General features: G+C 38.0%; 1 protein-coding gene across 2 annotated transcripts in view; it reads left to right on the forward strand.

The window, feature by feature from the left end:
• Positions 1-21,640, forward strand: part of USP13 (ubiquitin specific peptidase 13) — a 94,459-nt gene that overhangs the window by 12,166 nt on the left and 60,653 nt on the right. For both annotated transcript variants that reach the window (XM_087933509.1, XM_087933510.1), the window contains exons 2-3: positions 1,644-1,769; positions 13,709-13,769. In XM_087933509.1, coding sequence (XP_087789635.1) covers positions 1,644-1,769; positions 13,709-13,769 — 187 coding nt within the window. The remainder of the gene's footprint in view (positions 1-1,643; positions 1,770-13,708; positions 13,770-21,640) is intronic.

The raw sequence follows: 21,640 nt of genomic DNA on the forward strand, positions 1-21,640 counted from the left end.
AAACAATAATTTTAAAGAAAATATAGCACCAAACAAAGAACAGAAATCTACATACAAAAAAAACCAAAAACATGCCTTTGATGTTCAAAATTATTCAAGGACAGTCTAAATCCAAAAGGCTTGCAATGTTTTTATGTTCTTTAAGCTTTCCCTCAGATTTTCTTAGCCACATTATCTGCTGGAAAATGCTAATGGCTATTAGGAGCAGATTGCTTAGGAAGAGGAAAAAGACAATTATTCCAGAATTATTTATGTGTCACTTGCATTTATTTAATTATCACAAGTGCTTTTATGCCATTTCAGAGCTATTATTATTTGAAATTTATTGTATCCCATATTCTCCAGGTAGCTCAGAAGGAAATAATACAGAGTTATCCTGTGCAATAAACATATAAAATGTATCACTTATAATGTTCAATCAGATTGTCTAGCACAGGGATGTCAAACTTGCGGCCCACGGGCCAGATGCGTGACGTGCTGGTCCCGCCCCTGCCCGGTTTAGCGAAGGGGAAAATAGTCCTGATATGTCACGTGACGCTGCCATGATGATGCAAGTTTGACACCCCTGGTGTAACAGCATCATTATTCTATTAGTCAACTATTCCTTTGTTCCCAAATAGAAAGCAAGTCTTAAGAAATTCGAATATTGAGAATGAGAGTGCAAATACTATTTCTGGTTTGAGCTTATTCTGTAGCAAATATGCTTGAGGTTCATAAATTAGGAAGCGGGGTGTCACAAGGAAAATACGTTGCAAGGAAAATTTCCAAGGAAATGCCTTTTACAGGGTTTTTGTTATTGGCTGCTTCCACTGTGATTGCCTTTTGTGAGCAGGAACGCTGTGTGTAGCTTCTATTTCCTTTGAATGATTGCAACGTGTTCCGAAAATATGATCTATACCTGCTGGTCCAAGAAAAGTTGGAGACCCTTGCCTATACCAATTGTCTGTGTAGGTGGAAGGGTGTATATATGTATGTGTGTATCTAAGACCACACCTGGAATACTTGCATCCAGTTTTGGTCACCATACTAGAAAAAAGATGTTGAGATTTGGGGAAAAAAATGCAAAGAAAAGCAACTAAGATGATTAAAGGCTTGGAGACTAAAACATATGAAGAACGGTTGGAGGATTTGGGTTTGGCCAGTCCAGTGAAAAAAAGGACTATGGAGGACATGATAGCAGTCTTCCAATATTTGAGAGGCTACCACAAAGAAGAGGTATGGTTAAAGGTGGGAAAGAAGAGAAGACCAAAGGGAGGTATTATACCAGTCAATGGATTGTCATATACAAGAAGGAACAGAGATCTTTGTTGCCCCAGAAGACAGAACTAGAACCAGTGTTAAAACTATAGAAAAGTGAGATATTAGGAGGAACTTGCTAATGGCAAAGCTGTCAACCAGTAGGTTAGATTATCTTATGAAATAGTATTTTCTACTTTATAAAGTTTTAAAACAGGGGCTGGATAGCCATCTGTCCAAAGTGATCTATCAGATTATGCACATAGCTGGAAGTTGGATTAGAAGACATTTGAGGTATCTCCCAATTCTTTGATTCTTTAAAAGGGAATTTATATCCCTCACTGTGCTGAAGAATTCTGTCAGGTGCCCCAAATATGCCCTAAATAATTTTCTGTTCTTCTCTACAGGAATCCGAAGGAGGCCTTTATGTTTGCATGAATACTTTCCTGGGATTTGGAAGGGAACACGTAGAAAGGCATTATCGCAAGACAGGACAATGTGTATACTTACATATCAAGCGGCATATGAGAGAGGTAAGTGCTACTCTATCGAGGACTTCAGAAGGCTGCTTCAAAAATTGTTATTTGAACATTTATATTTGTTTGAAAATGTAATTTGATGAACGGCATTATAAAGTTGTGCAGTTCATGAATATCTATTGAGGACATTCCGCTTCCAAGACCTCTCCTGGTCTCTATCTTCGTAATGGAAGCTTCATCAATATGTGGTCTGAATTGCAGAGTATTCCTTGGTTTTGTAGCTATAGAGGAACTTGGTCATAGAGGCATTGGCAGTGATGATTCATCTCTATTAGGAATTGGTTAGATCCCACTTTGAATACCATGGTCTGTTCTGGGTATCTATTAGTCTTTCAGGGTAGGCCAGATCAAGAAACAGAAGCAAGGGGGGTTTTCAATAATGTTATTTATTAATAGAAGAGAATATATTCAAAGATAAATTGCGAGGTCTTGGGTGGCTCTCTGAGCTTGGTTGTTTTCTTACAGATGTTTCATTCCCAAATGAATGAAATCCCAAAGGTGCTTTTTTCAAGAGGCAACTGATTTTTCTGGTTTTTCTTGGAAGACGTTTCACTTCTCATCCAAGAAGCTTCCTCAGCTCTTCAATGGGAAGCGAAACATCTTCAAAGAAAAACAAAGAAAGTCCAGCTGCTTCTTGAAAAAGCACCTTTGAGACAACCATGACCTGGATGACTGAGAATCTCCAATGAAATGATCTGCAAGAACACAACCAAGCTCAGAAAGATAACATGTAGTGATAGCATATTACTTACTGGTAATTGGGTAATGAAACATTTGCAAGAAAACAACCAAGCTCAGATAGCACAAAAACCCTCACAGGATAGAATAATAGAATCTTGATCTTACACTAAACACTTTTCTGCTGTTTGCTGTATTTCTGTTTGTATTCCATCAGTTTCTATAGCCTTCTGAATATGTAATTATTGGAGTGTTGCTGTAACTTCTTCTTTTCATACTAGATGTTCTTATAAATAGGAAATACTATCTAATATATATTGGGATCTGATATTTGTATTGTGCATAATTTCAGTATGTTTCAGTATATTTGACTTTCTTGGAATCAGTTACTATCTGTTTACATCCTTTAGCATGCCAATTTAGGTTATAACTTCCTTCTGAATTACAAGATCTTTTGGAAAACTTTATTTTCCATGTCTTTTTCTATTTTCATTATCCTAACATAGCCCTTGTCTCTATCAACTCTCGGAAACCCTTCGTTAATTTCCTTCCAGGGTCATCCCACAACTTCTTTGCTTTGGTTTCTCTTCTTGGCAATTACCACCATTTGTTCTGACATCAGTTTTTGTTTTCTTCTGTTTCTTGGACTTTGACAGTCTCACTTTGTGCTCATCCTTAAGAACTTTGATTTCATTCTCCTGTTCCCAAGGTTACATCTCAATAATGTTCAGGACTTCAAAGCAACGCCTGCTATTCTCTTTGAAAATGGCGGATATTCGCTCAGAATCATATTGTGGAAATCGATAAGTTTTCCCCTTCCATTTTAGCTCGCACACAAGCTGTTCCTGATCTGTTGCACAGTCAGCAGTGTATAAAGTTCACAAATAAAATAATACAGTAATACTTCTTCCATAAATGATAGGCCTCCTCATCTCTCTTTACGCTCAGTGGTTCTCTTGGAGTAGCATTTCTTACATTTTTCAGGGCCAATCTATGTGTATTTATGAGGAACACCTGTGACTGCTTCTTTACAAAGGGTACAAGTACTAAAACAAGATTTAATACTACTGTATATCTTTCCTTGCTGATCCTAACCCCAAATGAAAGGAAGAAAGGATGGACATCAGGCTAGCCATCATATCCATAAAAACATTCGCTGCTACTGAAACAACAGATGCAATTCAATTGGGTCTGATCAAAATCTTTGGAGAGCAACTGTTACCTAATGTATTGAACAGCACACAGAGATCTTACCCTAAATCAGACTTGAGGTATTCTAACTGCATCATGCATATTTGTCCTAGTTGGTAGGATGTAGGGAACAGTATTGCGGCTTGCAAAATAGCATCTATATTATATGTTCTGGGTAGCATAGGAGAGCCAGTTTGATGTACGTAGTGATTAAGACACCAGGATAGGAACCAGGAGACTGTGAGTTCTGGTTGTACCTTAGGCACAAAGCCAGCTAGATGATTTTGGGCCAATTACTCCCTCTCAGTCCTAGAAAGAAGGCAGTGGCAAACCACTTTTGAAATCTTGTTTAAAAAAACTGTAGTACAAATGGATTCCAGGAGTCAATACTGACCTGAAGGCAGAAAGAAAGAAAGAAAGAAAGAAAGAAAGAAAGAAAGAAAGAAAGAAAGAAAGAAAGAAAGAAAGAAAGAAAAAGAAAGAAAGAAAGAAAGAAAGAAAGAAAGAAAGAAAGAAAGAGAGGTAAGAGAAAGAGAAAGGAAAAAAGGAACAAGGGAAAGGAAGAGAAAAAAGTAGCAGAAGACAATGTGAAGGTTGCTGGAGATAAAATATGACTTTACTTTTGCTTATAGTACATGAAAAATGTGCCCAAACTCTACTACCAACATTGTTGTTGAGTAACACTGTTAGAAGGAAATGCAACATTTGGCATGACCATGAATAAGGATGTGACCTAGTCTATATCTTCCCTATCTTACAAAAAAGCATTTAGGGGAGATTATAAGAGGTCTGAATGGAGATGGTGTGAGCTTGTGATGATCTTGTCTGATTATTTATTAATTATTTATTAGTTTCAATGAATTATTAACAAATTCTAAGCCACTTTGGTCATAGCAGACTCTGAGCAGCATCTATACATGCTAGAGTGATTGATAAAAATAAGTTCCAAAATATTCCAAACACCTTTAGCAACAATTCACATACTCTAATGGTATATGGGTAACAGATAAAAGATTAGGAGGCAAGAGGAAGAACCAAACTGGTCAACCAGCAATAAAAAAAGATTTCTAAGTCCACAGAAAGAAAGGAGATACGAGAGGCATTTCAGAAAGAACCGTCCCTGGTTTTCTGGAGAATAAAAGAAGAGGAGGATAAATACTTTCAATCTTATAAGATTCTAATAGTGTAAATTTACAATAACAATAGAGCTATATTCATAGTTGTACTTCTTATCTGGGCTATTTTGAAGGACTCGCATTCTCCTGCAGGAGGAAACTTGATAACACATCAAATCCCAAAGTCAGGGTAAAAGCTATAAAAGATCCTTTATAGCTTTTTCAATAACTCAGGAGAAGAACACAATTTAATTGTTCCTGGCAAAACAATAAAGAAAGAATTAATGATAGAAAGCAGGTCAATAAAAGGTTCTGAATATAGGACAGGGCAGTTTTTGGTAACATCAAAAGTGGATCTTGGGGAAAAAAAGAGAGGGGAGAAAAGAAAAAAAATGTGAAAGAAATTAAAATAGAACAACTTCAGTAAAGGAAAGGTCTTGTATGAAATACATTAGAAGGATTTACCTCCCAGTGAATGAATGAAAAATGGATATAAACATAGAGGATGAATAACATGCTTCTACATTGCAGTGTAGTTAGTATATGATAAAATGGATAAACTTGAATTATTGAAGGTTTTGCATGAATAAAGGGCTGAAAGTCTGATTATCGAGTATGGTAAGAGTGACACATGATTGAGGAAAAAAATAAAATAAAATAATAAAAATAGGTCCAAAGCCCTATAGTGACTTTTCATCACACCATTTATGGTTGTCTGGGAGATATAATTTACCTTCAGTCCCTTCTCCCTTTAGCCCTGTTCTGAGGGAAACACAATAAAATTAAGCTTGGTACCACTCAATCTACTTCACAGGGTTGTCCCAAAGGTGCCTTTTAAGAGGCAACTGGCCTTTTTTTTAACCTTGAAGACATTTCATTTCTCATCCAAGAAGCTTCTCCACTATTTAATCAGAACTGAAGAAAGCTTCTTGGATAGGAAGCAAAACGTCTTCAAGCAAAAACAAAGAAAGTCTGGTTGCCTCTTGAAAAACCACCTTTGGGACAGCCATGACCTGGATGATTGAGAATCTCCATAGACACCTCTCAGAATTGTTGTTGTGAGGAAAATAAGAGGAGGAAGGTGTGTTGCATATGTTGGCTGCCTTATTTGTGAAAACAATAAAGGCAAGATTCAAATAAATAAATAGATGGCTCATGTGGAAAATACACTTATTAATCATCTCAGCTTACTGTCTGTTATTTTATAAATGCTTCCAGATTAATCATGCAAGTCTCTGGTTTTATTCATACATTTCCTTACTGCTTTGCCTGTCAACTTTCGTTATGAGAGAAAATGTGTGAAAGGGACAAAAAAAGGCAGAATTGCTCTGTGATCTTTTTTCCTTTTGGTTTGGTGAGCAGCATTTAAAGTCATCCCTCTGGAAATGCCACATTCTACGTTTTTGGCAATTCACTATTTATGACAAGAAATCTCAGTCCTTTTTACATGTTTGATTTGTTCAGCAGTGGCAGCCAACAGTGTATAAACATCTCCCGTTCTAAATGCTGTTTAGGGCATGCTTGGGGTAGATACTGAGTATTTTATTATCTGTTTTGACATTTATATCCAATTCTTCTTGCTAAGTACAGTTTCAAATCCTTCCAAGCATTTTGTAATTGTGTTAGAAATAATTTTCCTGCAATGATCAGCTTTGTAGCAGCTAGCACCAGCAGTTCTCCTTCTCAACTCTGTGTTATAAAAAAATTGTTTTGATGGTTTTGTAGGAAAGCACTTACAAATGTCTCTGGGAAGTTGAAAAAGGAAATATTGTATCTGCCAGATTCTGGAGCTTTGGAATTGGAAGGGACCTTGAAGGTCTTCTAGTCCAGCCCCTTGCTCGATAAGGAGACCCTATTTCATTTCAACTAAATAGTTGTCCAGTCTCTTTTGGTGATGGAATCATCCACAACTTCTGAAGGCAAGTTGTTCCATTGGTTGATTGTTCTCACGGTTAGGAAATCTCTTTCTAGGTTGCTTCCCTCCTTGGTTAGTTTCCATCCATTGGTTCTTGTCTTGCTGCTTTGGAGAATAGTTTGGACCCCTCCTTGTTTTTGTAGGAGCCCCTCAAATATCAGAACACCACTATCATGTCTCCCTTTCTCTTTCTTTTCACTAAACTAAATTGCTGTAACCGTTCTTCGTATGTTTTAGCTTCTAGTCCCCTAATCATCCTTGTTGCTCTTCTCTGCTCTTTTCCAGAGTCTCATCATCTTTTTTTATATTGTAGTGATCAGAACTGGACGCAATATTTCCAGTGTGGTCTTACTAAGGCTTTGTAAAGCAGTACTAGAACTTCACGGGATCTTGATTGTGTCCCTCTGTTAATGCAGCCTAGGATTGCATTGGCTGGTTACAGTGCTGTATTTTTGGAAATGAAGATAATACTAATTTGAATTTACAGTGGTAACTTTAGAATCCAGCAATGTCCTTTCCGGTTTCTTGGAAATCTTTCCAGCAAGTTAGAAAGCAAGAAAACTATTGAAGCTATGTACCAGCAGGTTTGGCTTGAAGATTGTTTACACATCAGTAGGAACTACTCAGAAAGCTCAAACTGCCCAAGGAGATGCTGATACAGATCTACAGAGGAATTACTGAGTCTGTCATCTGCACCTCTATAACTGTCTGGTTTGGTTCTGCAACCCAAAAAGACAGACACAGACTTCAGAGGTAATTAGGACTGCAGAAAAAGCAATTACTACCCACCTGCCTTCAATCGAGGACCTGTATACTGCACAAGTCAAAAAGCGGGCTGTGAAAATATTTACAGACCCCTCACATCCCGGACATAAACTGTTTCAACTCCTACCCTCAAAACGACGCTATAGAGCACTGCACACCAGAACAACTAGACACAAGAACAGTTTTTCCCCGAACGCCATCACTCTGCTAAACAACTAATTCCCTCAACACTGTCCAACTATTTACAAAGTCTGCACTACTATTACTATTAATCTTCTCATCACTCCTTATCAACCATCCCCTCCCACTTGTAACTATTTCCTAGTATGATTTGATTGCTTATTGTACCCTATGACTATAAGTGTTGTACCTTATGATTCTTGACAAATGTATCTTTTCTTTTTATGTACACTTGAAAGCATATGCACCAAAGACAAATTCCTTGTGTGTCCAACCACACATGGTCAATAAAGAATTCTACTCTATTCTATGTAATACTTGTCAGCCTCCTGGCCACAAAAGCTAATGTACAATATTTATCAGTTGTGTTCGATCAAAGATGACCCAACTTTTTATAGCTTTATATTCTTCTCTTATGGAGTTGACACATCAATGCAGATAAAGACACTCTGTATACAAGTAGTCCTTGATTTGTAACAATTCATTTAGTGACCGTTCAAAGTTACAACGGCACTGAAAAAAGGGACTTATGGACGTTTCTTACTCTTACGACCATTGTAGCACGTGATTTATATTCGGATGCTTGACAATTTGCTCATATTTATGACGGTTGAAATGTCCTGGGATCAAGTGATCACCTTTTGCGACCTTCTGGCAATTTCAATGGAGAAACGAGATTCACTTAACAAATCTGTTACTAATTTAGCTGCAGTGATTCACTTAGCAAACGTGGCAGGAAAAGTTATAAAATGGTGCAAAACTCACTTGACAAATTTTTCACTTAGCAATATAAATTTTGGGCTTGATTGTAGTCATAAGTTGAAGACTACCTGTACATTTGGATGCCTCCAATATGAAATATATAGATATGTCGGATGTGTTGTTACTTTAAATAATCTTGGCGTCATTAATCACATCTGAAATTGATCCCTGTTGAAAGAAAATGTAATCAGTATCTATTTTCCATAATTTCCAGTTGTTTTTATTTATCCATTCACTATTTGATTTAATTGCTTGCATCATATATTAGCTAGGCTTTCTCTGTTTAGCTAAAACAGTTGTGATTGCAATCTACTTTAGGCTTAATTTTATAATAATGTATTTAACTTCCTGGCTGGCTGCACTACGTTTTGCATAGCATTTTTTTTTAGCACTCTGAATATTTAAGGCAATAGAATGTTTTTTAAGCCTCCTTTAACCTCCAAAACAACTGAAAAAAGGAGGCTAAGATTCTTGGCTTGTTTACTAGAGGGGGGGGGGGAAGGTCTGTGTGAACTTCAGAAGTGCCACTGCTGGGCTAAAAGTTACCTGTGGGCCACGTTTTTGGTACGCTCACCTATTTTGTGAATTTTTTTTTATGGTAACCAAGACAAATAGATGCTTATGTATTTATTTAGTAATTCTGTAATAATAGAACATATGGGTGCTTAAATCTATTGCAAAAACAACATGTCTGTGTACTATTCTAATTATTTTAGTTTAACACTAGAAAGTGGAACCACATTTGTGCCAACAAGTAAACAAAAGACAGATGAAGATCTGATAAAGATTGGTGGAAATATATGCATTTGTAGACTTAAATTTCTGTACAGGGATGTTGGCATGCAGATCTATAGAGACATTCATGAAAGGATAATCAAAATCAAGATAGTAACTATGATGACACAACTGTGGCTGCCATCTTGACTTTTTTGACCTCTTCCTACACTCTTGCATGCTTACCCAACCCTGTAGCTCAGTTTTGAACTTTGTTGAACATGGAAGAATTTGTAGGATTTCTAAAAAGTCTTCTATATAATGAATTGCTTTAAAGACACCTGTCCTTGTTTTCTTTGAGATTTTTCTTTCAAGATGTATTGTTCAGAGGTTTAAGCAACACTTAAACATTTGAAGGGGAAAAGGTGTGTGTGTTTATATAGGACAAATCACTAACTTCTTAAAGTTATTGTAGCTTTTCCTGGGACTATTTAGCAGCCCCACACAGTTGCAGAGGAGTCTCAGGAAAATGTCTTTTTCATTTAAGGAGTTGCTGACTGATGATGTGTATGTTCTGAAGCACTTCCCTCAGGGGTGGGATTCTACCAGTTCCCACCTATTCGCTAGAGCTGGTTGTTAACATTCTAAGCAGTTTGGAGAACCGGTTGTTAGAAGAAATTCCTGGCCTAATCCTGTAAGGAAGGAAGGAAGGAAACATTCTGGTGCTGCTTACAGAAACTGCCTCTCTGTTAACCCTTATTGCATTCTTGGCAGGACTAGACTTCATACCTCAGGAACATCTCTGGAGTTTTTTCCCCCTCCTTTTCCTGGTACTTTGCTTGAGTGGAGTGAGCATTCAAAGTTACAATGGCACTGAAAAAAGTAACATGACCATTTTTCACACTTACGACTGTTGCAGCATCCCCACAGTCATGAGAGGCCAGGCAAGGAGATGGATGCCTCGATGTGATATTGAATTGGCCACGCCAAGCCAATAACATGACCACCAAGCCACGCCCACCAACTAAGCCATGCCCACAGAACCGGATGTTAAAAAATTTGAATCCCACTCCTGACTTCCACACCTTCAAATCCCAAAACTTGCACCATCTCTTGTATTTATATATGACCTTTTTGTTAAAAGTTTAGATTAAAAAAAAACTTTAGGACTGTAAATAAAAATTGCATATAAGTAGTTGCTGTGTTTTATTGATTGTATGGATGTTTATTGATTGGTGATGCTTATACATATTAATTGTAGATTATCATATATAATATAGATAGATAGATAGATATACATATAGATATGTAGAGATATATAGAGATATATATAGAGATATAGAGATATAGATAGATAGATAGATAGATAGATAGATAGATAGATAGATAGATAGAGATAGATAGATAGATAGATAGATAGATAGATAGATAGATATTATATCTATATAAAATATCTACCTAAAATACCAATACATATTGTATTAAATATAGGTGTGTTACAGGGGTGGGATTCAACTGGTGTTACTACCAGTTCGGTGATTATATTTTGTGTGCGCATGCGCGCCTGATGCATGCTATGCGCGCATGTGAAAAAAACCTTAAGCTGTGCTGCCCGGACAGCTGAAAAGCGCTGCACATGGATGCATAGCATTTGAAAAGCTTCTTTTTTCCTGCTTTTTCAACCTCTTCTGTGCCATGCAAAGCAGCTGAGGTTGAAAAAACAGGAAATAAAGGACAGGTAAGAGCCCGGGTGGGCAGGTGGGCCAAACAGCACCAGACACAGAACCGGTTCAGTGTCTGCTGCTCTTTAGAGCTACCGGTTCTATAGAGCCGGGCAGAACTGGTAGCATCCCACCCCTGTTGTGTGTATATTAAATTTAGGGCACAAATGTTTTCCACTTAGTTTGCAAGTTTGTAGTGTTGTAGGTTGAATATACTGTAGTTGGTATGCTATTAAAAAAGAAGGTTGGAATTGGATCAGATTTAGATTAGATTGAATTAGATTAGATATGGTAACAGGATTATATACTCTGTTTTGATCCAATTCTTCTCGGGTTTCCCAATTAGAAGTAACCAGCAGGAACATTTTTAATCATCACCTTTCATTAGTGCATTAGCTATATCACTTTCTGAGAAAACATAACCTTAAAAGTGTGCCTTTTATGTCATGGGTGACTATCATAAAAAGAAGGACCATGAATTGTCTGGAAACTTTGGTTGGTACAATAATTTGATAGACAGGAGATCTTGAGTAGAATCCAAAAGGCAATATTATTCCTATTCTTAAGGCACCGTACTACATGCCAATTTGTTTCTTGGCAAAATATACATTTGTGATTATTCCCTTTAAATCTCTAAATCAGGGGTGTCCAACCTTAGCAACTTTAAGACTGGTGGACTTCAACTCCCAGAATTTTCAATGGCTCGGGAATTCTGGAAGTTGTAGTCCACAAGTCTTAAAAGTTGCCAAGGTTAGACACCCCTGCTCTAAAAGTTTAAGGTCCAGGTTCTTTCTATATGAACCTATAGATTCATTGACAAAATAAGGGGGTCTCCTATAATTGCTATAAGCTTGCCTGATACCAACTCTAGGTCCTACCTTCTTTGTTGGGTTCCCAGCTCTTTGGCTTGTATTCTGCAGAATTGAGGGGCAAACATTTTTTTTATAGAAGGTTAATAAATAGATTGATAAACATCTTTTTGAACAGGTGTTTTAATGGCTGATTAATTGCTGATTTCAATTATTAATTGCATCTACTTTGAGACTAATTTAACATACTATACCACCAGCAATAGGTGGTCTAGCATGCTAAATTACTATACCGCCAGCAATAGGTGGTCTAGCATGCTAAATTATTTAAAGTGTTGTTTTGTGTAATTATTTAAATTTATTGGGTGGTATTTGCTTGCACCCAAAGAACAGTTTCGATCATGCTTTTTAAATACTTTTATGGACAGGTGTCTAACAGGTGTAACTTCACAGAAATATCATGATGCAAGGCCAAAAATTATACCCAGTTAATAAAATGGGGATATCTTTCAGTGCCAAACATTGTTGATTTATTATCTTATTATGACTTTGTACGCCTCTTTCTTTAGAAAATTGACGTTTATTGTAATTTCCACTGACACTGATCTGCTACTACATTTAGTAATAGCCAATGTTCTCAGCTTCTGAAAAGATGGCAAGAAAATAATATATATTTATATTCCAAAAAGAGATTATATTTTTAGAGCTTATGATCCAGATTTCATATTTCAAGATAGCCTTTCCTATGTTAATCCTGCCCAGATGTGATGGAATGCAGTGCTCTGAATTTTAGTCAGTATGCTCAAAGTAATCCCAACAGAGTAACAGAACAACAGTGTTGGAAGGGACTTTGAAGGTCTTCTAGTCTGATCCCCTGCTTATCTGGAGTATCCCAAGCTATCCCCCTCTCCATGAGGAGAGGGGAAGCATGTCAATTCTACCCAATTTTTTTTCAACCTATTACATTTGTCATACTCCCATCAAAAGCATGGTGGTGACCAGTTTTTGATGAAATGAACTCCTCCTTGAACTTTTTTGATGGTGGCAGGATAAGTTGAAGCCTCAATTCTCATGAATTTTTTTGTGGGTGGGTGGGTGGGAAACTCTTAAATTGATTACAAAGTCTTTGGCAGTCTTCTTCAACCCGTTGTTCTCGTAAAGTGTTGAATTGCAAAGTTTATCATCCTGAGCCAACATGGATTTGAGAAAGATTGGTGCATGATATGAATGCTCCCTCTGCCTTCACATGAATGAAACATACAACCAACAATCATATTTTGTAATACAGTACACTAGGGCATTAGTGGCACTTGATTTTTCTGTTTGGGGGCAAATCTAAGCTGAGTAGAACAACTTTCTGCAATATGAATGCCCTTCAAACGTGTGGACTTTGCATGCATCATTTTTAGCAATGGGTTTGTTTTCTGTGGAATTCTGACTGTTGAAGTCCATGTATTTAGAGGGCAACTGGGTTGGAGAAGGCTGAACTTTAGGCAGGATGAACACTTTTTAAAAAAGCAGGTAAGTAAAACAAAAAAAACACAAGGCTACCTTTTCAGGAAAGAATGAATCTGTACTTGTTGGAATATTTCCTTTTAAATCTCTGTTAGTCTACACCAGTGGTTTCCAACCTTGGGAACTTTAAGACTTGTGGACTTCAACTCCCAGAGTTCCTCAGCCAGCAAAGCTTTGCTGGCTGAGGAACTCTGGGAGTTGAAGTCCACAAGTCTTAAAGTTCCCAAGGTTGGAGACCCCTGGTCTACACTATCAACAATGTGTAATGATTAACTAGTGATTCTATTATCATGGTCATTGTTGCTGTTTTGAATTTGCTTTCATGACAACTCTTTGTGGTGCAATAGAACCAATTTCTAGTTACTGGAAATAATAGCATCCATTTTACACCAGGGTGTCAATGCAGATTGCTTTTGTGTGGGTTCTCATTTTCCCCCCCTGAATTTATTGGTGGGGGGGGGAGAGGAAAATTTTGTAGCAACATTAGATTAAAAAAAAAACTTCCTTCTTCCTCTTCCTTCTCTTCCTCTTCTTTTTATCTATTTTTCTTTTCTTTCTTTCTTTTCAGAAGGTAACAGGGGCATCTGGTGGAGCTTTACCAAAAAGGAGAAACATCAAGCTATTTTTAGGTATTGTAAAGAGCTGTTTTCACACCCTTCTTCTGACTAACCTAGGTGCATGCATTTTTATGTTTTGAGTTTTGATTCACAACTGCTTTCAAATTCTATAGTTCAAATTCTATAGCTGATAGAGGAGGTATCACGTATGAAGTCTCATTATCATATATATATATATATATATATATATATATATATATATATATATATATATATATATATATATATATATATATTTTTAAATTATAATTTTTAAATAAAATAATAATTTTTAATAATTTTTAAATAAAATAATTTTTAAATAAAAAAAATCACTTTATAAGCTGCAGACCTGTATAGAGGAATTCCCTCATTGCATGTACTCTACAAACACTTTGCATGACTTAGTAAACTCAATTATAAATCCTTTCTTTGTGTGGTTGAGAACACAAGCCCTTTGTTCTGAATTAAACCGATAACATGTTTTCTGTCTTTCTCAGTGCTAAGAATTTGGTGGCTTTTGTTGGGATTAAATGCGGTGTCGATAATCCACATTTGCTTTTCTGAGATCAGCAGGCTGTAACTTGGTAGGGGTCACTATATGTGTGCATATATGTGCTTGTGAATTATATGTTTTGGTTATGACCCTTTTTATTGATAGTTTCCTCTGCCTTTTTAAGAGATAAAGAAGCAATGAGACACCTCAGAAGAAAGGAACTGGGTGAAAAAATATATATGAAAAGTTATGGCAAGTTTTGAGGTTTAGGGATCAGCTAGAATAATTGTGCATTTTATTTTCTGTCACAACCCATTTCTTTCTTTCTCAAATTTTTTTCATCCCATTTATGAAGACATTTCTGGATTCTAGTAAGTTCTTATGGCCGGGGTCGAAAGAGGAATTAAGCAAAATAAAATAAAGTTCATGCCTACTGGCCATGATCAGCTTCAATATAGAATTTATTTATTTATTAAATTAAATTTATAAGCCGCCCATCTCACTGTGAAGGGACTCTGCTTGTTGTGGAGCTGTTAAAGATGGGCTTTTCAAAAGAAAGAGGCAGCAACTTTAATTTAGCATCACAAATATGCAGGGGATTCAAAACCAGACTTTTAAGAAGTAAGAACCCAGGTTCCTTTGGTGAACAAATCCATTATTTTCGCTTTTACACTTGTTCGAAAATATTTAATCCTCAGGTTTTTTCCACCTACCTAATGAAGAAATGAGTGTATTTTGGATCTCATCCAAAAATGAAGGGTACTTACTTGCTTTATGTAAATTCAGTTAAGATGATTTGAAAGTCAAATGATTATGGGGGGTGGGATCGAGAGTTAAAGTTATGATGGCACTGAACAAAGTGACCTATGGCTGGTCCTCACACTTACGACCAATGCAGTATCCTTATAGTCACATGGTCATAATTTGGTTGCTTGGCAACCATTGTGCATTTATAAGGGTCACAAGTGCCCTATGGTTATACGGTTGCCATTCATGTTGGTCACATCAAGCAAAGTCAATGGGGAAGCTGGCAGAGAAGATCGCAAGCAGCGATCACGCAACATCACACTCAACAACCACAATACTTAATGACAAAGTTTCCAGTTCCTATTGTGGTTTCGAGGTCTACCTGTATTCTAAAGATAAAGAAAGACGTTAGGATTTGGGCGCTGTACAGATCTATGATGCAACTAACAGTTTTACTAAATATAGCAAAACCTTTGAAAAATTATAATGATAAAGGGAGGGATATTAATTTAAAACCAAAAGCCCTATTGATTCCTCCTGGAAAACTTCGTAAAAACATTAATTGAGGCTTTTCATAAAAGATAACAGCCCTCTTTATTTATTTTATAATTTGAACACTTATCAAAGGCATTTTCCCCTGTCTTGGACAATTATTGCTTTTTTCTCAACCCAAAAAGCCTCTATGTTAAAAACTGGTTTGAAGGTAGTTCAAAACTAGTTGATCAAGTGTGAAGGAAACTTGGATGTAAGATTGTTGGAGGCAATATGCTGATTCCGTAAACTCCTTAGTGCTGTAAAGCGCTGTGAAGCGGTATATAAGTCTAAGTCAGGGTATCAAACTTGTGACAACATGTTGCAGTGGTCAGCACTTGATGCATTTGGCCCGTGGGCCATGAGTTTTACACCCGTGGTCTAAATGCTATTACTATTTGAAGGAACATACAGAAAATACTTGGATATAATACGCATTTGAGGGAACATACAAAAATACAATATATTTCTATGGAGGTTTAAATAGACTCTTGCTTAATTTTTTTCAGGTTTGACCAATACCTCAGAAAATGCATGTTGCTAGAGAATCCCCTTAGGTCAGAAATGTACCCACAGTTGTCAAATAGTAAAGTTAAGTCAAGAGAACAAAGCTCCCTGCTCTTGAGGTTATATAGTAAAGAATGAGTTTGCTGTCTGTTTTGATTCTTTGAAATTTTCCTAAAGAGCAACAGCTGCAGTGCAGAAAGGAAAAAAAGGGATTTAATCCTCCCAGGCTGTGGGGGAAAAAAAACCCTTCCAGGTTTTTCAGAAAGTATTATAATGCCCACAAATTAAGTAGAGAAAAGGCCAATGGAAAAAGCAATGTTACATTTTAATTTGGTTTTTCATGTACTCAAATAAAAGTTTGCATAGAATTCAAGTCTTCCTGAGACTGTAATTAAGCACACGCTTAGTCCAAACAACTCTTGTTTTATTTCAGCGCTGGGAATTACGTTCATTCCCAGCCCATAATGAGTCCCAAACAGTGTCTCGAGATAACCACCTACCTTTATCTCCTTTGAATTGCTGCCAACAACTGTGCCAAATTAACTGTAAAAAAACAACCCAAGTACAAAGTCCACACAGAGCTTCAACGTATAATCCGAACAGAGCAAGCGACTTTGCTTCCTGCAAAGGTTTCTCTACCTTTGTACTTCCTTTATACCTTAGGGGAGGGGCGATCACCTCCAAGCCTTACTACTGAGTCTCCCCTTTTGTCTTGGCTGGTCTTGCCTTCTAGCAGCTCTGTGCACACGCACACTGGGAACAGGCTCCCCTTGTTCCTCTGCCTCACTGCTGCCAGACTCTGGAGCACTTAACTCCAAGATGATCCTAGCCCCATCTCTGCATTGGACACAAGACCCTCATCCGAGTCCTCTCTAGACTCCCGGACTGGTCTCTGTTCTTCCCCACTGTCCGCTTCCACTGCTGTCTGCACAGGCTGCTGGCGAACTACAACATCAGGAAGTTTTTCCTCTGATTAACTAAATGTTACCATCAATAGTCTGCTGATTGATTGGTCTGCCTGCCTTGAAACCTACTCTTATCAGTGGGATGTGGAATTATCAACTGCTAGGAATTACCAAGGAGATAAACAAACTGTGGGAAGCGCCCCCCTCCAAGAATGAAATATTTTAGGGAATATTAAAAAAAGGCAGAATATTATATTTCCCTAAAGGAGAAATGGAGAAACATGTTTTTGGAGGCAGAAAGCAGCCCCCAGTCTTTCTTAAGAGCCCATGGCAGATGCCAGCACTTAAAGAGATAAAGAGCTTATTGAAAGAGGAAGTCAACTATCTAGATGGCTCCATTCATAAGCAAATCAAATACTGCCAGCAGAGGACAGGATATTTCGAAACTCCTTGTAGCAGAGTTTGACAGCTAGCAAAAGCAGATGGTAGGATTAGAACAAGCAGCCCCTCACCCAACACCATCCAATGGATGAAAGCCATTAGCCACAAGAGGAGTTAACCAGTGCCCTCTTTAGAAACACAAACCCCTTCATTGCACCACCTCCCAGAACAGTTCAAAGTTCAAAGTCACAGAAACCTATAAAGTTTCCATTCACTCATTCAACCATTTGGCCAACTGCCCCAGAACCACAAACCCTGGGGTCTCTGTTCATCAATAAATGGACCTTCTTTCCAATCAACCTCCAGCCTCCATTTTATTTCCGGCGTCTTTCTCCCAGTTTGGAACTGAACCAGATGGATTTTCCTTCCAACTGGCAGGGCAAGCTACTTTATACAATTAGAGAGCAAAACCCCACACTCAGTAGCGCTGATGTTACTTAGTTGGGTAATGAGACGTCTGCAAGAAAACCACCGAGCCCAGTGAGCATCGAAGGCCACATCTCGGATATTCAAGCTTGTGACAATTCATTAAATACAAACTAGCAATAGTTCATATTGTTTGCAATACCTTGCCATTCTTACATTTACACTTTTTAAAGAGCAGCAAAGGGACAGAAAATGATATTGTGACTAACTGTCCCACTGTCTAAATATGGGATCAGATTTCAGTTCCATTCCACTTAACGAGTGGCAGACATGAACCTTTTACCCAGCCTTCACTTATCCAAGCCCTACAATTTTGTAACCTTATGGAAACATTTGTGAATTATGTGCTTTCCCCTTGGCTCTTAATAGTGCCCAGAAATGGCAACCTCTATTTGCATAGTTCTATCCTGGTTTGATCTTTTTTCAGCTCTTCGCCATTATAAATGTATTTTGGAAAGCTGCAGAGAGGAGGAGGAGGAGGAGGAGGAAGGGAAGGATTATGTGATTTATTTATTTTTATTCAGGTCAAAGGTGCATCTATCTGAGGGATGGGGCAATAGGTTAACTATAGATCTCTCTTCAGACCTACATTTTAGTCATCATGAAAATAAAATCACAGGCTCATTTAACCCAGGAGTGGGTACTTTAACTGGCAGGAGCTCACCAAAGTTGAAACTCAGTGTTTTCTATGACAGCCTCGTACAGATAATCCAGCGGTTGGATTCAAATTTTTTGACTACCGGTTCTATGGGCATGGCTTGGTGGGCATGGCAGGGGAAGGATACTATAAAATCTCCAATCAGAAGTGGTATTTGCCAGTTCTCCGAACTACTCAAAATTTCTGCTGTCGGTTCTCCAGAACTGGTCAGAACCTGCTGAATACCCTCCTCTGAGATAATCCTTGATGTATGACCATCATTGAGGCTAAACATTTTGTTGCAAAGCAAAAACAGTGAGTTTCCCCCTCATTTTAAAGACCTTTCTTGCCATAACTGTTAAGTGAATCTCTGAAGTAGTTAGGTTAGCAACACAGTTGTAAAATGAATCTGGCTTTCCCATCGATTTTGCTCGTCAAAAAGTCACAAACGCTTGAAAAAAAAGATTACCCTGGGATACTGCAACCTTCATAAATATGAGCCAGTTGCCAAGAGACTGAATTTTGACCACATGACTGTGGGGATGCTGTAACAGTCATAAGTGTGAAAAATGGCCATCAATCATTTTTTTTCAATGCTATTGTAACCTTGAACAAGTCACTAAATGAATGGTTATAAGTTGAGGACTTCCTGTACTCTTTTAAAGTGGAAGTTTCAGGAACTGTACTGAGTTCAAGCATGGGCTTCCTCTTAATGAATCAATCCATCCATCAATCAGAATAGAGTTGGAAGGGACCTTCAAGGTCGTCTAGTCCAACCCACTTTTCAAACAGGAGGGCCTATAGCAGGGGTCCCCAACCACCGGACCGGCACCAGTCCGTGGATCATTTTGTACCGGGCCGCAAAGAATGAATAATCGTGATTAAAATATATATAAATATGTTTTTGCTTCCGGGTGTCTTATTTTGAAAGACAACCGCTTTTGCCCTCGCCTAACTTCCGCGCTTGACTCTTTGGCGCGTATTTATCCTGCATCAGCAATGCAAGCTAGCCCTCGCAAAATGACCCAGAAACAGAGTTCACTGGAGATGTTTTTTTGGAAAGGGTAAGTTACGGGTTCATCGCTTATTTATTTACTGTTATTGGAACCTTCACGCCCCTACCCGGTCCTTGAAAAAGTGTTTCTGCGTGAAACTGGTCCCTGGTACAGAAAAGGTTGGGGACCACCGGCCTATAGCATTTCAGACGAATGATTCTCAGAGCTGTAGGGTTTAAACAAATGTCTTCTTTCTACTGCATGGTCTTGGCTGGAAATTAAAGCACATAAATCTTGCACCTAATTGGGAATTGTTCTCTTAGAATAGGTCTGTGCAATGTTCTTCAGACTGAGAGAGAAATATAGCCAAAATGCAGGCAAAAGTTGATATAATTAATGTAGTTTGGGTATGATTAATGTAATGCAGTTAATGTGGTTATTCTCCATGGGTTTAATAAAGTGAGAGTGTGTAATATGTTTTAAGAGTCTACAAGTGTGGGCACCTCTAATTAATAATAATGAACCTCTTTTGTCATATTAAAAATGACAGTATGGGGTCCACTTTGGAGACGTTTGTTTAAATTCTAGGTGCAGAAAATGCAGCTCATGTGGCCTGCCAGCATCTATTTTGGATGCCTCGCAATCAGGTAGAAGGATGTGGCTTTCCCTTTTTACACGCACTTAATTTGGGTGAATTGGTCTCCTATCACATTCGTGTCCCAAAGGTGCTTTTATTTTAAAGGCAACTGGGAGTTTCTGTTTTTTTTCTTTGAGACATTTTGCCTAGAAGCTGCTTTGGATCCAACTGCAGAAGCTTCTTAGATGAGAAGCAAAACGTCTTAAAGAAAAATCAGAAACTCCCAGTTGCCTTTAAAATCAAAAGCATCTTTTATGGTCTCCTTAAACCCATGCAGAGAGAGATGGCTAGCTGCCATGAACTGCTGTGGTTGCTTCACTCATAGTCCTTCTATACCTTTGCACAACTCTTAGGAAGGAAATCTTTGAATTTAAATCTAGTTTTCTTTCCTCCCCCCTCATGTTTTGCCACAAATGCAGGGTCTGTTTTTTTTGGGGGGGAGGGGTCAACTGAGTATTGATTCATTGGTTGCCTGACATTGTGGAGTTAACTGACTGGCTTGTCCCCTGAGCCTGGGACCATGTGCTAAGACAGTGAGACTGGCCCACGTCACCTAGCTGGCTTTCATGCCTAAGGTGGGACTAGAATTCACAGTCTCCTGGTGATTGGCCCAAAGTCACCCAGTTGGCTTTCATGCCCAATATGGAACTAGAACTCACAGTATCCTGGTGACTGGCCCCAAGTCACCCAGTTGGCTTTCATGCCTAAGATGGAACTAGAACTCACAGTCTCCTGGTGATTGGCCCAAAGTCACCCAGCTGTGGTCACGAAGCTATTACACGGGTTAAGTACTGTACATCATAGTGGTAGAATCCCTGGGAGACCTGGTGCAGGCATGGCTGGCACTCTGTTTCATCCAAAACTTTAATTCACATCAAGGTCTATTATTTTAAATATTTTACTTCTGTGGGCTTTGATTGTCTCTGTTCTCTTTGTAGATTGGCAGATTAGATCTGAATGGACAAATCATAGGTATAACCTGATTAACAGATTTAACTCTGAATGTTAGTGGTTTAAGATTCCTACCTGTTTGGTACAGGATTGCTTTCAAATTGAAGTAAGATTTGTTTAGAATAGGATTACATAATCACTAGTAACATGCTTGCAGGAACCTCTCTTTGTCTTATTTAATTTTTTTAATTCTTCAAAGTATTTATTTTGGGGCTGTGAGTAGAATGAGTGGTGCTACATTTAGCAATGTAAAAAAATTCTAGTAAGATGTATCACAAAGTTCATATTGCTACACAAGACTTTTCCCCCCACCAGATAGGCAACTGATGTTAGGCTTCATCTATTATTCAAAGTCACTTCTATAAAAGTTGGATTCATTCTGTGGTGTGATTTAATGCTGCAGAGAGATGCATCCATACCCCTCCAAAAATTATCTCTTAGTTGGTTCCATGTAAGCACTCATAAAAAAAAAAGGGTGGACACTATACTTGACTTACAACCAGTCCCTGAGCAACTGTTCAAAGTTACACCAGACCTATCCAGAGCTACTTACAACTCAGATTTGAAGATATAAGGGCCAGTCTGCTCTCCATAATTACATTTTGGCTATTTGGCAACCAAGGTTGCATTT

Source organism: Pseudonaja textilis, chromosome 4 (assembly GCF_049901715.1).
Source record: "Pseudonaja textilis isolate UNSWEBS1 chromosome 4, rPseTex1.2, whole genome shotgun sequence".
In the NCBI taxonomy this organism is placed as follows: Eukaryota; Metazoa; Chordata; class Lepidosauria; order Squamata; family Elapidae; genus Pseudonaja; species Pseudonaja textilis.